Source organism: Anticarsia gemmatalis, chromosome 21 (genome assembly GCF_050436995.1).
Source record: "Anticarsia gemmatalis isolate Benzon Research Colony breed Stoneville strain chromosome 21, ilAntGemm2 primary, whole genome shotgun sequence".
NCBI classification, from domain to species: domain Eukaryota; kingdom Metazoa; phylum Arthropoda; class Insecta; order Lepidoptera; family Erebidae; genus Anticarsia; species Anticarsia gemmatalis.
This window is the reverse complement of record NC_134765.1, coordinates 1,894,640-1,909,116: the sequence shown is the minus strand read 5'-3', so window position 1 is coordinate 1,909,116 and position 14,477 is coordinate 1,894,640. Positions and strand designations below refer to the sequence as shown.

Sequence of the window (14,477 nt, the reverse complement as noted above, 5' to 3'; positions counted from 1 at the left end):
TTACAAATTAAAATACTTATGATGATGATGATGATTAATAATAATAATAAACGAAAATAAGGATGTGATGGCTGAACTCGTACAAAATACTAATATTGTCACCTCAGTCGTTACACGTTGTCACACAATTGATTAGATCGATCATCATCTCTGTGTATAATGTTCATCAAAGTTTAATATTCACTTTATGATTTGAATGAACGTAATTGTAATGAGATTACTCGGAAGTTAATGTAGGCTTTACCGTGCTGAAGCTAATAATAAATACATTAAGTAGAGCACTTGGGAGGGTCGCCCTCGTCACTGCGGCACTGAGGCACTGCGGCGGGCCGTGCTCGCATTCCGGTGAAGACCACGACCTTGCCTCAGTTTACCGCCTCAATTAAAAGCGAAAGTTTCAACAAACTTCTCATAATTGCGAGGTTCGATTACCGGATCGAGCCTTGTGACGTCACATAAATCCGTTGTCATGAGTGGACATGCGTTGAATATAAAACGGGACCGTACACTGAAAGCGACAGTTGTATCTCACTGTCGAACATTACTACTACCAAACATGGCATTCAAGGTACGCATTATTACTAAATTGTGCTTTTTGTGTTCATTTTTATTACTCAGTTTTAATGAATTTACTAATTGTTTCTTTTTATTTTACAGTTTGTCGTCCTCAGCTGTCTGGTGGCTGTTGCGAGCGCGGGTCTGCTCCCGGCCGCGCAGCTGACCTACTCAGCCGGACCTGCACTCACGTACGGCAGTCACGCTGTGCATGCTCCCATCGCCTACGCCGCGCCGATCGCCAAAATTGCTGCTCCAGTAGCATATGCCGCTCCCATCGCTAAAGTTGTGGAGCCCGTCGCCCACGCCCAGTACAGCTACTCCTACGACGTGCAGGACGGACACACCGGTGACTCCAAGTCCCAGCACGAGACTCGCGACGGTGATGTTGTCCATGGCTCCTACTCCGTGGTCGACCCCGACGGCACCAAACGTACCGTAGACTACACCGCTGATCCTCACAACGGTTTCAACGCCGTCGTGCACAGGGAGCCCCTCGCTCACGTCACTAAGGTCATCGCCCCCGTCGCCAAGATCGCCGCCCCAGTGGCGTACGCCGCCGCCCCCGTGGTGCACGCTGCTCCCGTCGTACACGCTGCTCCCGTGTACCACAGCGCGCCTGTAGCCTACTCCGCGCCTGTAGCCTACTCTGCTCCCGCTTACTCTTACCATCATTAAGTCATTATAATAATTTTAATTTATTGTGACCATCTTATAAAAATGCCATAAATTGTAAATAATAAAGCATATTTATTACAATGTTTATTATAATTATTCATCCATATAGTTTATGTGTTTTAGAATATTCCTAAGATATTTCTGGCCAATTCAATAATCACTAAAAATATTTTAACGATTTTCAAGATAAAAATTGATACTCTCAAAATCCTGTCAAAAATATCTAAAACTTTATAAATAACCTGCTTATAAAACAGAATTACATATATAAAATTATATATCGAATATTTGGAATCCAAGAACACCAGAATACGGCGAGGCCGGTAGGACTTGTTCTGGTCCGGGGATGACGGAGAGGCCGCGCTGGCGACGCTTGCGCCGCTCCGCACGTTGCTCCCCCGGCTCCGGCTTGCGCGGCAGCACGGAGAAGCGCCGCCCGAACGGTACCGTCGACATACGCTTGAACAACACTTGCGCCTCGACCTTTTGCTCGATCTCCATAACAGCGGTGATCTGTTTTTCTCGCTGCGTGATCGCCTTGCGTTCGTCTGAAGTCGCCGTCTCAGCAACCATATCCGCACACTTAAATAGAAAGGCGTGCACCCTTTCTGGATCTTGCATCTTCTTCGCGTATTCGTACGCTTCTTCGACTTGGATGCGCACTTCGTTCGCGTTACCTTGTTGCATGTCACCGCTCATCAATACGAAACAGCCATTTAACCACCACGTCACGTTCCCTAGCTCTGCAGCTTCTCGCTGGCAGCGCTTGGCGTAAAACTTTGCAAGAGCATAATTCTTTTGAGTACATAGCAGTCGAGCTAATTCATACATAAGCCAGCATTTCATTGTCGAATTTTCACACATTTCAAGCGTATTTTGTACCTTAGCGGTAGCCTGCTTGATATCAATAAACTTGTATGGATAATTCGCCATGACCGAATCGAAAGAAGTCGGACGGCCCACTTGCAAGCCCATGAGGAAAGCGATACGGCGACGATTACCACGTTCACTGAGCGTGTACGACAGACGATGCTGGGAGAGGTATCCTTCACCGACAGCTCTGTACAAGCGATCAGTGTACAGCTCTTTGTCAGGTAGCGTCCTCGGAGTTTTCCCGTCAAGGAACAGCTGCATACGTTCGGCTTGAGCTATCAAGTCCATGACACGGTTCTCGCGCATACTCTTCTCAATCTGTTTCAACAGACGTTCAGAAGTACGTGCTCCGATTTCACGCTCCAATATAAGCACATTCTCTTTATACTTATTTTGGTGTTTAGATTCTGCCTTCTCAGCTAGTTTGATTGTGTAGTATGGTCTCTGAGCTCGCAACATCTCTTGTCTCTCGGTTAGAGATCGCAATGCTTCGTGAACGAGTTCTTTAAGTTGCGCGCTACCTCCGGCATTGGCGGATTTAATTCGAGGATCTTCAGTGAGGTGTTGCAGAAAAAACTTATCATAAGCCATCGGTCCAAGATATTTCATGGCGAGTACGCGAGCCAAAGTCAAATGTTTCCGAGCCTCCATTTGTGTAAGTTTACGCTTTTTTTCTGGTTTAGGAATGCGAGATACGTGGGTTACTTTTTGTGGTTCATTTTCATCCGTTCGCGTCGCTTCTATTATTTTGATAAGGGGTAGAAAGTCCATCATGACATTACCAGCGTTGATACCGATGCAGTCCTGGATGGTTTCTAGCCCTTGATTGATGCCTTCCATGAAGTAGGGAGGTTGTCGGCGGCAGCGAATTCCTCGGAAGTTCATGACTACGGAGCGTTCAAAGTCTGACATGGTGTACATGGCGCGGGACTGCATGTTGCGTGCGTTCATGTTGTGGGGCTCCAGTTTGAGCGCCAACTCTGCGTCGGCGTACGCCTGCACCGGCTGCACGGCGTCCGCGCATACTTGACTCCGTCCAGTCAGAGTGCGCACATCCTCGGGGCTGTTCCTAAACGCTTCATCGTATGAAGCTTTAGCCTTCTCAAACTGTTCGAGTCGACGCAGGTATGCACCTCGTTCACGGTACACAGTGAGTGCTCCATATAATTGTTTCTCCTCCATTTTAGGGTTATAAAGAAATCCCTACAAAAATAAAATAATTAAAATATTGCCTGTCTTTGATTTGTTTTTGACAAGCAATGACTGATCAAGCGTGGATTTTTTGCTGATAGCATTGATTCGACCAGTCATAAACCAAATCTAAATATAAAGAAGGATATATGTAATATAATGTACTCGTATTGACTGCCCGCCGAGTACGCTTGGAAAAACATACACTTTTCAGAATTATATTGTTATACATTTTGGGCGCTACTCATCCTATATTTTATTTTTAGAAGACCATCTAAAATATAATAACTCGTTATGAACGTATTTATCTAGTTCAACTGCTTTGTTCGTGTAGAATTTAAAACTATATTATAGGTGTGTCTCATTAGTTTGTGTATAAAATAAATGTAAAAGACGTTATTTCTCGTATAAAATTTAATCGGCCATTATTTGTTCAGTCATGGTTGTGCTTTAGTTATTTAGACGATGACGGGGGCGGCAGCGGGGTAGGCGTATGGGGAGGCGAATCGTGCGACGGGAGCTGTGTAGGCGGCGAACCTGGCGGCAGGAGCGGCGGCGTATGCTACCGGAGCTGTGTATCTGGCGGCGGCGACCACGGGAGCAGCGGCGACCGGTGCGGCGGCGATGCGTGCGGGAACTACTGCGGGCTCAGCGACAACAGCGGGGGCGGCGGCCACGAGCGGCTCTTTACGCACCACCGCGTTGAAACCATTGATAGAGTCAGCAGAGTAGTCCACCACACGAAGAGTACCGTCGGGGTCAGCAACCGTGTATTGTCCCTGCACCAGGTCTCCGTTGCGCTGCTCCGTCTGGCTCTTGTAGTCACCGGTGAGTGCGTCCGCCACGTTGTAACCGAAGTTGTACTGAGGAAGGGGGTCGAACTCCTCCAACCTAGCTGCCACTTGAGCAGCGACTACAGGCTGGGCTACAAGAGGAGCGGCGACGGCGGCGGGGCCCACCGCGGCGCGGGCCAGAGCCACGAGGCATGAAAGGATGACGAACTGAAACAAATCGATTCGTTAGAGTCTGTTAATGGTGATCATTGTAGGCGCTAGTCTCGTTGAACGTGTGACACATAAGTTGTACTTGAAACAGTGACACGGTTTAGCGAGGGCGAGACTAGTGCACTTGCGTAAGCGCATGCGCGGAGAAATTACTAACAAGCCGAGGATAGCTCGTTCGTCAAGGACACGCAAGGTGTCGCCTCCCGCATTTAAATGAGTGGCAAGTAGCGGCGCGACTCGCGACGTGCTTTACTATGACTTGCTTAAGTAAACACAATTAATTAATTAGTATTACATTTTTAAGTCAATACTTTGTTTTACTGAACGATTTGAACTAGAAAGATCATAATAGATGTCACAATTTAGACTAGATTGAATTTAGGATTGATCTCATCGATAAATATTGTACATATTTTAAATCATGATGTTTAAAGCTTCATAAAGCATATCGCTTACAAGATGATAATTTATTTTTAAAACAATTAACCATTATTGCTAATACAAAAAACAATGAGATGATTTTATTGTTGCAAAATTAACCAATATTAACCATCATCCATGAATGGATTTTCGAAGAAATAACAGATATAAAATTACAAGCAAAGAAGAGCAAATTTTCAAAGTGGAATTAAATCAAACAGATATCAAGATATGTGGTTTTTAATCAATAGATAAATAAGAGCACTGATAACTCAAGAAGATTTACCTTAAAGGCCATTTTTGTTCCTGTGTAGGAGTGGTTGAGAAGTCAAGTGAGACTATGGTCCTGTTGCCTCGCCCGAGGTATATATAGTAGCAGTGGGTTGTGACACCAGCTCAAGTTCACACTTTGTATTATGCCTGCGCATCACTATGAATGTGCACGCAATTGGAAATGAGCTACAATTTGTCAATGGCGGAAAAATTCGTACTCGTTCTTGACTTTCGGCCAAGTATTATGAAATTTATATTATGTTACATATAACTGTAATAAAGTCAAGGAACTATGTTTTATTAGCGTTCCAGTATAATAAATCAATGAGATATTCAATGTATATCTAAATTGTCACGACGCAGTGGCTAAACATTATACTCATTACTAATTCCATATGAAATCTATTAAAAGAGAGATTTAACGTCAATTGAAGAAGATAATTTATGATGTGTTAATGTTTACATAAGGATAATGCTTAATGATCGTTATCAGGACCTGAACGAACGGTGATTTACTTACACACGCTAATTAATGAAAAGTATCAGTAGTACAACAATCATTATTGAAAGATTAATGCTGACGTTTTACTTGAATAAATTATATTTTACATTCTAATCCAAGTACGTAATATCACGCCTGTTTTTCCCGAAGGTGTATTAGATAGTGAATAAAATGCCATTTACTATATTAGTCCCATATGATAGAGGGCAAGCCATAAACTGGAGCTTCGGACTACTATTGTGAATTATCTAATTATTCGTAGAATTATTAGAAAAAGACCAATAAGCACTTTGTTCGACGGATACAATACCGACCGCGCCGCAGAGACACTTAAATAAACTTTAATACTTTTGAAGTTTTTGCTTTTTTCCAATAAAATCGAGCTATTTATAGACAAACATTAAGTCTAAAAAAAATTCAATAGACTTATTTTTACACGCAACTAGTTTAACATGTAAATGAAAATCTGGAGACAATAGAGGACATACAGACGTAAGGAGAGAGAAATTTTGTGACTAAATAAGGAATAATGACAAAACTAGACGGTGTCCGTTGAAGCCTATTGAGGTGTTCTATGAGTCACTGTTGAACAGACGTAGGAAATAAAAATGTTCGCTAAGTTATATATTCATCTTTATTTACAGTTCTGTATGATACATACAAATAATTTAATTTTATTCACATATGCTCATAAGCCATTAAACATACTTTAGAGTACTTTTTAGTGATGGTAGTAAGCAACAGGGGCAGAGTGGACGACGGGAGCATGGTGGTAGACGGGGGCAGAGTAGGCAACGGGAGCGGCGTGGACGACGGGGGCATGGTGCACCACGGGGGCGGCAGCGTAAGCGACGGGGGCGGCCACCTTGGCGACGGGGGCGACGACCTTAGCGACGTGAGCGAGGGGCTCCTTGTGCACGACGGCGTTGAAACCGTTGTGAGGGTCGGCGGTGTACTCCACAGTGCGCTTGGTGCCGTCGGGGTCGACCACGGAGTAGGAGCCCTGCACGACGTCACCGTCGCGGCTCTCGTGCTGGCTCTTGGAGTCACCGGTGAGACCGTCCTGCACGTCGTACGCGAAGCTGTACTGGGGGTGAGCGTCGTACTCCTCTACCTTGGCGACGGGCGCGGCGTACGCTACGGGGGCGGCGTGCACCACGTGCGCCGGGGCGGCGTACGACACGTGCGCGGCGGGGAGCAGGCCCGCGCTGGCGGCCGCCACCATGCAAGCGAATACTACAAACTGGAAGAAGAAAACAAGGGAATTAGATACTAAATTTCATGAACTGCCACTATCAAACTTTCTATTTATTCATAAGTAAACCATATCCGAAATAGTATGATTTCAACTTTCTGGTTTGTTAACTAAGTAGTCTCATAACAACAATTACCTTGAATGCCATTTTAGGAGAAGTGTATCAATAGGTCTCTAAAGAGCGTATGATATGAGTACCTGTGTATGCGAGTATTTTATATGAACAAGATATTGCCGCGGGCGATACGTCGGACATGTGACACCCACCCTACCGGTCGATGACATGTTACGAACATTGAAGACTATTGTATCTTGTTGTAGTGCAAGGACTACTGCAAACAACAAATTGTCTAATGAATTTATTTAAAGTATGTACCGATGGCGATTCTCTCGCTGGGAAGATTGATAGTGGCAAGACACCTCTATCCACACCTTTAACTATAACTTTTGATGAACTATACTGTAGTATGTGTAAGTTAGGCAAATTTCCTAAAATCCTTCAAATGTCATGCATGAAAAGGGTTTGTATATGTATACATTGTTAATCGGAAATGGCATCTAGTGTTAATATATTTTGTTTTAGGTGTTACTACATGGGCCTGAAAACGTGTATGTAATAATATTAGAAGTGTTGTCTTCATTTAAAACTACACATCTTCGCACCGACAACAAAAGTGAAGTCTAAGCTACGACAGCTTTTTTTAATCCGAGTAGTTTGTTGAATACCTAATGTTATGTATTTATCCATCTATCAAGGAATCAATACGAAGATTTCGCTTTCTGCCCTTACGTTATGAACTGATTCCTAATGCAAAATCTCCTCATCATCATATTATAACGCTTTCCTACAATAAAACACAGCTATTCCAAACCAAAAACACAATCATAAGACGTTTGCGTAATCAGACAGGTCCCTCACAATCTTCAAAAAATCTAAATCAAATTGTTCATTCATGTAAGTCAAATGTTAACACATTATGATAGTCGTAAAGTAAGGCTCTATTAAAAAAAGTTAACATGAGTGTGAAATGAAATTTCCTGTCTCATAGAATTGCAATGACTGATGACATTATAAACAAAATGTAATTAAAAGTAATGTATCTTGTTCATGTGCACTTTCAGACATACATATTTTTGCCGCCGGCGATATTTTGTCTGTATATAATCACCGCACATGTTCCTATTCCGTATCATTCGCTCTCTATAACTCAATTAATACACTACAATGGCCTTCAAGGTAAATGAAGAGTAGACGTAGATCATAAGTAGCTGTGAGATTTGTTTCATGAACATTTCATTAATTCTTCTTTCTCCCTCAGTTTGTAGTATTCGCTTGCATGGTGGCGGCCGCCAGCGCGGGCCTGCTCCCCGCCGCGCACGTGTCGTACGCCGCCCCGGCGCACGTGGTGCACGCCGCCCCCGTAGCGTACGCCGCGCCCGTCGCCAAGGTAGAGGAGTACGACGCTCACCCCCAGTACAGCTTCGCGTACGACGTGCAGGACGGTCTCACCGGTGACTCCAAGAGCCAGCACGAGAGCCGCGACGGTGACGTCGTGCAGGGCTCCTACTCCGTGGTCGACCCCGACGGCACCAAGCGCACTGTGGAGTACACCGCCGACCCTCACAACGGTTTCAACGCCGTCGTGCACAAGGAGCCCCTCGCTCACGTCGCTAAAGTCGTCGCCCCCGTCGCCAAGGTGGCCGCCCCCGTCGCTTACGCCGCCGCCCCCGTGGTGCACCATGCCCCCGTCGTCCACGCCGCTCCCGTTGCCTACTCTGCCCCCATCGTGCACCACGCTCCCGTCGTCCACGCCGCCCCTGTCGCCCACTACGGGTACGCTGCTCCCGTGTACCACCACTAAGAAATGCCTAGTCAAAAAGTATTTGTATATTATTTAATTCAGTCATAATAAAAAAGTCAAGAATATTTATTGTCATATTATTTGATCATGACTCGTTTGCCCTCTTGCGGATACGAAAATTAATAGTACCCAAAAATACGCTACACGTATAAAAGATTCAATATTTTAGTTATGCTTACGAATGCAAATAAATGAAAAGAGTCGTTTCATTACAGATTTCATAAATATTTTACTCTATGCCGTTAAACTGCGAGAGAGAGCTTTTATGATTGTCTTTTAAAGTAAATTATGCAATTTACAGACTTTTCCATGTTTATTCAAATGTAACATATCGATCGAATATTAAAGTTAAGGCTCTTGTTTTTTTTACTTTGAATATCTTCTACAAGAGTTTTGAATTATCACGTTGCATGCTTTCTATTAATTAATTAATCATACTATAAAGTAATTAGGCGATGATAAGCTTGTGACCACGGCCAGCAGTATATTACTGCGCCGAAATTGCTAGTCGTATATTATATTCCTGTGTAATATGACATTTTATCCACCTTCCCCTTGTCTATTTTGAAATGCTGTAGAATTGAAGTTATATCGCGGCAATTTATTCTTATAGACTAGGTATATTTCAATGTTTTTTGTTTTAAGCGTCACTTTTTAATCCTCAAATAACATGGGTAATGTATGGATAATCTGTCAAGGACGCTAAATTTATTTAGCAATTCGTAGCCGCTTCCGCAGTTAGCCACCAGTGCGTTAGGGTGCTCAGCGCTACAATTAAAATAAATATATTCCTTCAAACAGTTTTAATATAAAGATTACTATCTAAGAAACCGTTGCAGTCTGTGTGTCAATTCACTTTTACATGAAGTACATTTGTAAATATCTAACTATTTTTTTGTTTCTGAACACAAGTCTTTATTAGTAAATTACAAATACATTAAATCGGTAGTTTTCTAAAATGTAAGATTCATCAACATAAAAACAACTTATTATACCAACAGCAGACCGATCTAGGTGACATTTAATAAGAAAATTCGGGGTGACGATGGTGTATAGATCTAGTACCTGTATGGTTAAAATAGTATAATTGTATAAGTGCTTTCGCATATTGAACGATTCCTAGAATCAAGGGTATCAAGCAACCATCTCTGAATCTATAGTTTCCAACCAACCATACTTGTTTCATTATATGTATAAAAGTGGATTTTAAACACAAAAGACATGAAGTAATAGTGTATGTACATTTTTATTTTTTGCTCATATGGTATTTAAATAAATAGTTATTCATTACATTATAATTGACTAGTTTTGTTTCTTAGTGGTGGTACACAGGGGCGGAGTAGGCGACGGGGGCAGCGGCGTATTTGGCGTGCACCACGGGAGAAGAGTAGGCAACGGGAGCGGCGTGGACGACGGGGGCATGGTGCACCACGGGGGCGGCGGCGTAAGCGACGGGGGCGGCCACCTTGGCGACGGGGGCGACGACCTTAGCGACGTGAGCGAGGGGCTCCTTGTGCACGACGGCGTTGAAACCGTTGTGAGGGTCGGCGGTGTACTCCACAGTGCGCTTGGTGCCGTCGGGGTCGACCACGGAGTAGGAGCCCTGCACGACGTCACCGTCGCGGCTCTCGTGCTGGCTCTTGGAGTCACCGGTGAGACCGTCCTGCACGTCGTACGCGAAGCTGTACTGGGGGTGAGCGTCGTACTCCTCTACCTTGGCGACGGGCGCGGCGTACGCTACGGGGGCGGCGTGCACCACGTGCGCCGGGGCGGCGTACGACACGTGCGCGGCGGGGAGCAGGCCCGCGCTGGCGGCCGCCACCGTGCAAGCGAATACTACAAACTGCAAGAAAAGAAGAAATGTATTTATAGCATAAGAGTATGCTTGACACTTGCTATTATTGTGTAACCTTTGGGAAGTTGTGAGATTATGCTATTCACAAAGTTTGAGTATTATTTTCAATCACTTTCACATTTTCAGCTTGAATATACTTTTCACAAAAGTCCTATTTTCAGTTTCAAGCACACCAATGGTTTTAATACCTTGAATGCCATTGTAGTTGTGTATCAATTGGCTCGTGAAGAACGAATGATACACCTGCATAAACACACAGTGGTTATATACGAACGACATTTCGCCTGAGGCGTGCGATTCGCACATGACACCCACCCCGCCGGTCAATGACATGCAGTGCACTAAATACTATTGTATCTTGTTAAAGTGTAAGGTCAACTGCTTCAGCAAATCGAACAGGTTAATTCGTATTAGACAAGCTTTCAAGAAGTAAATACATATCCTACGTTGTAAGCATTGATATCTAAGGGCTACCTAGTCCATCCAATTCAGCTACTAAATTAGCAAAAGAACTAAGTACGTGAAGATTTCGGATTAGGACCGTGTGACAAAATGATTCAGCCTTCAACTTTGCCGCAGTAATCCTTAATATGATGTACACCATGTAATTTGTTATCAATGAAAACGGGTCAAGTTCTTTACCTTTAAGGGTCCGAAACTATTAGTTCTGATGAAGTGTCTGGCGCAGGAGTCAAAGTGATCGACTCGCCATACTCTTGGACCTTACAGATGTATCTTTGTTCTAGGAATAAAAACCAATCCAGGTAATAAAAAGTAACATTTAGATTTGTTCAGTGGTTTGTATATGAGAAAGTAATAGACATCCTACCACCTATTCACGTAAACTTTTTCTCTTTCATATGTTTAGGTAACCAATAGTTCTATGCTATTCAGATGTAGGCAATAAATTTAAATAAAGTAACTTAAAGTAAAATTATGTTGTCTAATAGTATTTGTTTTGTAGGATTGTAAGGTTTCTTGGATATAGTGATACTAACAAAGTTGTTATCATATGCCTCATATACTTACGTTATTTACCAATTATCCAAATACCTAAACATATGGAACGTCAACACATCAATTACTTAATTTTTGTGGATATTCGTATGGTATTAGGTCGGGGAAAAAGTCTTTTCGCATTATAGTATGTATGAACTTTGAAATAAAATATTTTCTCTACACAATAAAGCTCGATATTTGGGTGTCTGTCTTCTTCTATTACTGCCCCGTTTTGGCTGCCATTAATTTACCATTTGCTCGCTCCAACGGATAAATCCACTTACGTTATCGACTTAAACACATATACAATGATGCCATTTCTTACGATACTAATAAAATTAACTAAGGTAAGAACTGTGCTTATCTCCGTACATTTAATATCTTAATAACATTTTTCATAATTTGGTCTTGTCTTATTCGTCATCAGGTAGCAAATCTTATAAATGAGATGATTTGAAAACTGCTACCGTTTTAAAAATGTTTTAGCAATATACAAAATATTATAACTCGAAATCAGGATCACACAAATAATTTTAAGTTTTAAGTGAGATTTGATCCTTTAAAATTTAAATGAAGACATATTCATTAGTGTAGATATAAGTAAGATATTTCGTTTATTATTTTGTTTTACACTTGGTTGTTGTTTGTAAGTTGAACTTTCTATACCTATACTTAATTTCTTTAAGGTAACAAGTTTGTAAAAACTGTTTCGCAATGAGTCGTATGGCATGGTAGTTAGACTTGCTAGCCAATCTTATTAGCCAAGTTGTAGATGCCCTTAGGCCTAAAACTAAAAACTGACCGACAACGACGAGGTGGGCACTATCTATACTAATATTATAAAGCTGAAGAGTTTGTTTGTTTGTTTGTTTGAACGCGCTAATCTCAGGAACTACAGGTCCGATATATCATCACGCTACCACCAATAGGAGCAGAGTACCAGTGAAAAATGTTACAAAAACGGGGAAAATTTTGACCCATTCACTCTTATGTGACGCAAGCGAAGTTGCGCGGGTCAGCTAAGTAGTGTGATATAACTCTAGTACAAGTCAATAAATTTAACTTATGAAGTAACAAGGGAAAAAAATGTAAGCAAAACTTGGTATTTCATTCGTATAAAAAGTTTTATTTGTTCATGTTCGTATGGCTAAAGTAATAAATAATTCCTCAGTTTAAGGTTTGACTAGGTTTGACTTTCAGTGGTGGTACAGGGGAGCAGAGTAGGCAACGGGAGCGGCGTGGACGACGGGGGCATGGTGCACCACGGGGGCGGCGGCGTAAGCGACGGGGGCGGCCACCTTGGCGACGGGGGCGACGACCTTAGCGACGTGAGCGAGGGGCTCCTTGTGCACGACGGCGTTGAAACCGTTGTGAGGGTCGGCGGTGTACTCCACAGTGCGCTTGGTGCCGTCGGGGTCGACCACGGAGTAGGAGCCCTGCACGACGTCACCGTCGCGGCTCTCGTGCTGGCTCTTGGAGTCACCGGTGAGACCGTCCTGCACGTCGTACGCGAAGCTGTACTGGGGGTGAGCGTCGTACTCCTCTACCTTGGCGACGGGGGCGACCACTTTGGCGACGGGGGCGGCGTACGCTACGGGAGCGGCGTGTACAACATGAGCAGCGGGAGCAGCGTGTACGACGGGGGCGGCCGCGTATGCGTAGGGTGCAGGGTGAGCGGTGTAGGCCGCAGGGGCGATGATGCCCGCGTTAGCGGCGGCGAAAGTGCAAACCAGGACGACCAGCTGAAATAAAAATACGAATATAAGAATCAACATATAGACACTTCCGGACAATAAATTATGAATTTCACTTGTAGTCCCGTAACAGCACTTATAATATTACTGGTAGATACCTTGAAAGCCATTTTATGAGATGTAAGTGACTTCACTGTGAGAAGACCTCAAGTTGAATGTGCCGCAATTGAGACTCTCGGACTTTTTATATGCCTCACCATTGCACTGCTATTACGCCTGCCCGTATGTGAGATCGTATAAACCGGTTGCTTTTAAGAGTTACAACATCGGATGATAAATTTGTGAGTCGGCAAACCTTCCGAATTGGTTCGAGTAGTATGTTAATAAGAACAAGTGGGCTATGATTGATCTCGTGCACAAAGATCACTTGCATTGTAATGCTGTCGACTTTTTTGGGCGGGTCGTCCTTGCGACGACGCATGTTTGTTGATGTAACTTATTTTCATTATTGTAAACTGGGTCATTTACCAGTGCACTTATATTCCTCTTTCGGGACGCATTTACAATACACTTGCAAACATATTCGGCGATGTATGAGATTGTGACATTTCTTTATAAGGACGCACTCCAATTTGTAGAAGTTAATAAGTGCCTAACAAAAAAGGTTATGATTTTTCTGGTAATCTCGTAGTTCATTAAAATTGAGTAAGTCTAGAAAAGGCTCAGTAGAATCATGGAATCCAAATAGTAACAGAAGTTGGATCTTTTTGCTGTTCTTTTTATTTTCTCTATTCCTATATCTTCTTTATGGAAAACTAGCAAACCCGGCGAACTCCGTTTCGCCACCAAATGGCTTCGTTTTATGTAACATTTCGTTTTGTGATTAAGAGATGAAGAAACATTTTTTTATGTTTTATATTTGAAAAGGAAAAAAATATTGCATTTCACAACAGTAATGAATTCATTTTGAATACAAAAATGAAGTGTCATTTAGTTGAACTTCTCTAAGTATATGAAAGTGAATCCAAATTAAATACTGAATCGAAGCGTTATACGTGTCCGCAAATTATTCGAAGATTCATTGAAGTGCTCTTTGGTAAACCACATTTTTTGTTTTTTGGTCTGACGTTAACACAAACAAAGCGGATGGTTTACCAACTCGTGAACACGCAACGTATAACTGTCCATGTGAAAAACAATGATTCTCTAAATTTATCCCGCAAACACTAAGCGATTGGCCTTGCGACTTGTTAATTGTCATTGCGAACGCAAGGCGAACTGGAAATTGTAATCGTTTGAAGTCAAACGGAAGATCG

At 42.9% G+C, this 14,477-nt stretch overlaps 7 protein-coding genes across 7 annotated transcripts; 2 read left to right on the top strand and 5 right to left on the bottom strand.

Moving 5' to 3' along the window:
* Window positions 1–531: 531 nt before the first annotated feature.
* Window positions 532–1,302, top strand: LOC142982132 (larval cuticle protein A3A-like). The gene is made up of 2 exons (XM_076128478.1): window positions 532–568; window positions 658–1,302. Exons 1-2 carry the CDS (start codon window positions 557–559, stop codon window positions 1,231–1,233), a joined length of 588 nt encoding a protein of 195 aa, XP_075984593.1. The 5' UTR covers window positions 532–556; the 3' UTR covers window positions 1,234–1,302.
* A 193-nt stretch (window positions 1,303–1,495) lies between these two features.
* Window positions 1,496–3,297, bottom strand: LOC142982125 (outer dynein arm-docking complex subunit 4-like). The gene has a single exon (XM_076128472.1). The coding sequence runs from the start codon at window positions 3,286–3,288 to the stop codon at window positions 1,507–1,509; it is 1,782 nt and encodes a 593-aa protein (XP_075984587.1). The 5' UTR covers window positions 3,289–3,297; the 3' UTR covers window positions 1,496–1,506.
* Window positions 3,298–3,705: 408 nt separating this feature from the next.
* On the bottom strand, window positions 3,706–5,081 carry LOC142982134 (cuticle protein-like). The gene is made up of 2 exons (XM_076128480.1): window positions 5,008–5,081; window positions 3,706–4,298 (listed from the first exon to the last, which is right to left on the bottom strand). Exons 1-2 carry the CDS (start codon window positions 5,017–5,019, stop codon window positions 3,756–3,758), a joined length of 555 nt encoding a protein of 184 aa, XP_075984595.1. The 5' UTR covers window positions 5,020–5,081; the 3' UTR covers window positions 3,706–3,755.
* Window positions 5,082–6,202: 1,121 nt separating this feature from the next.
* Window positions 6,203–6,931, bottom strand: LOC142982136 (larval cuticle protein A3A-like). The gene is made up of 2 exons (XM_076128483.1): window positions 6,888–6,931; window positions 6,203–6,739 (listed from the first exon to the last, which is right to left on the bottom strand). Exons 1-2 carry the CDS (start codon window positions 6,897–6,899, stop codon window positions 6,218–6,220), a joined length of 534 nt encoding a protein of 177 aa, XP_075984598.1. The 5' UTR covers window positions 6,900–6,931; the 3' UTR covers window positions 6,203–6,217.
* A 1,021-nt stretch (window positions 6,932–7,952) lies between these two features.
* LOC142982135 (larval cuticle protein A3A-like) lies at window positions 7,953–8,652 on the top strand. Its single transcript, XM_076128482.1, has 2 exons — window positions 7,953–7,988; window positions 8,071–8,652. Exons 1-2 carry the CDS (start codon window positions 7,977–7,979, stop codon window positions 8,611–8,613), a joined length of 555 nt encoding a protein of 184 aa, XP_075984597.1. The 5' UTR covers window positions 7,953–7,976; the 3' UTR covers window positions 8,614–8,652.
* Window positions 8,653–9,928: 1,276 nt separating this feature from the next.
* LOC142982138 (larval cuticle protein A3A-like) lies at window positions 9,929–10,703 on the bottom strand. The gene is made up of 2 exons (XM_076128485.1): window positions 10,657–10,703; window positions 9,929–10,456 (listed from the first exon to the last, which is right to left on the bottom strand). The coding sequence occupies exons 1-2, from the start codon at window positions 10,666–10,668 to the stop codon at window positions 9,929–9,931; spliced, it is 540 nt and encodes a 179-aa protein (XP_075984600.1). The 5' UTR covers window positions 10,669–10,703.
* Window positions 10,704–12,577: 1,874 nt separating this feature from the next.
* On the bottom strand, window positions 12,578–13,401 carry LOC142982133 (cuticle protein-like). Its single transcript, XM_076128479.1, has 2 exons — window positions 13,320–13,401; window positions 12,578–13,209 (listed from the first exon to the last, which is right to left on the bottom strand). The coding sequence occupies exons 1-2, from the start codon at window positions 13,329–13,331 to the stop codon at window positions 12,664–12,666; spliced, it is 558 nt and encodes a 185-aa protein (XP_075984594.1). The 5' UTR covers window positions 13,332–13,401; the 3' UTR covers window positions 12,578–12,663.
* Between the last annotated feature and the right edge of the window lie 1,076 nt (window positions 13,402–14,477).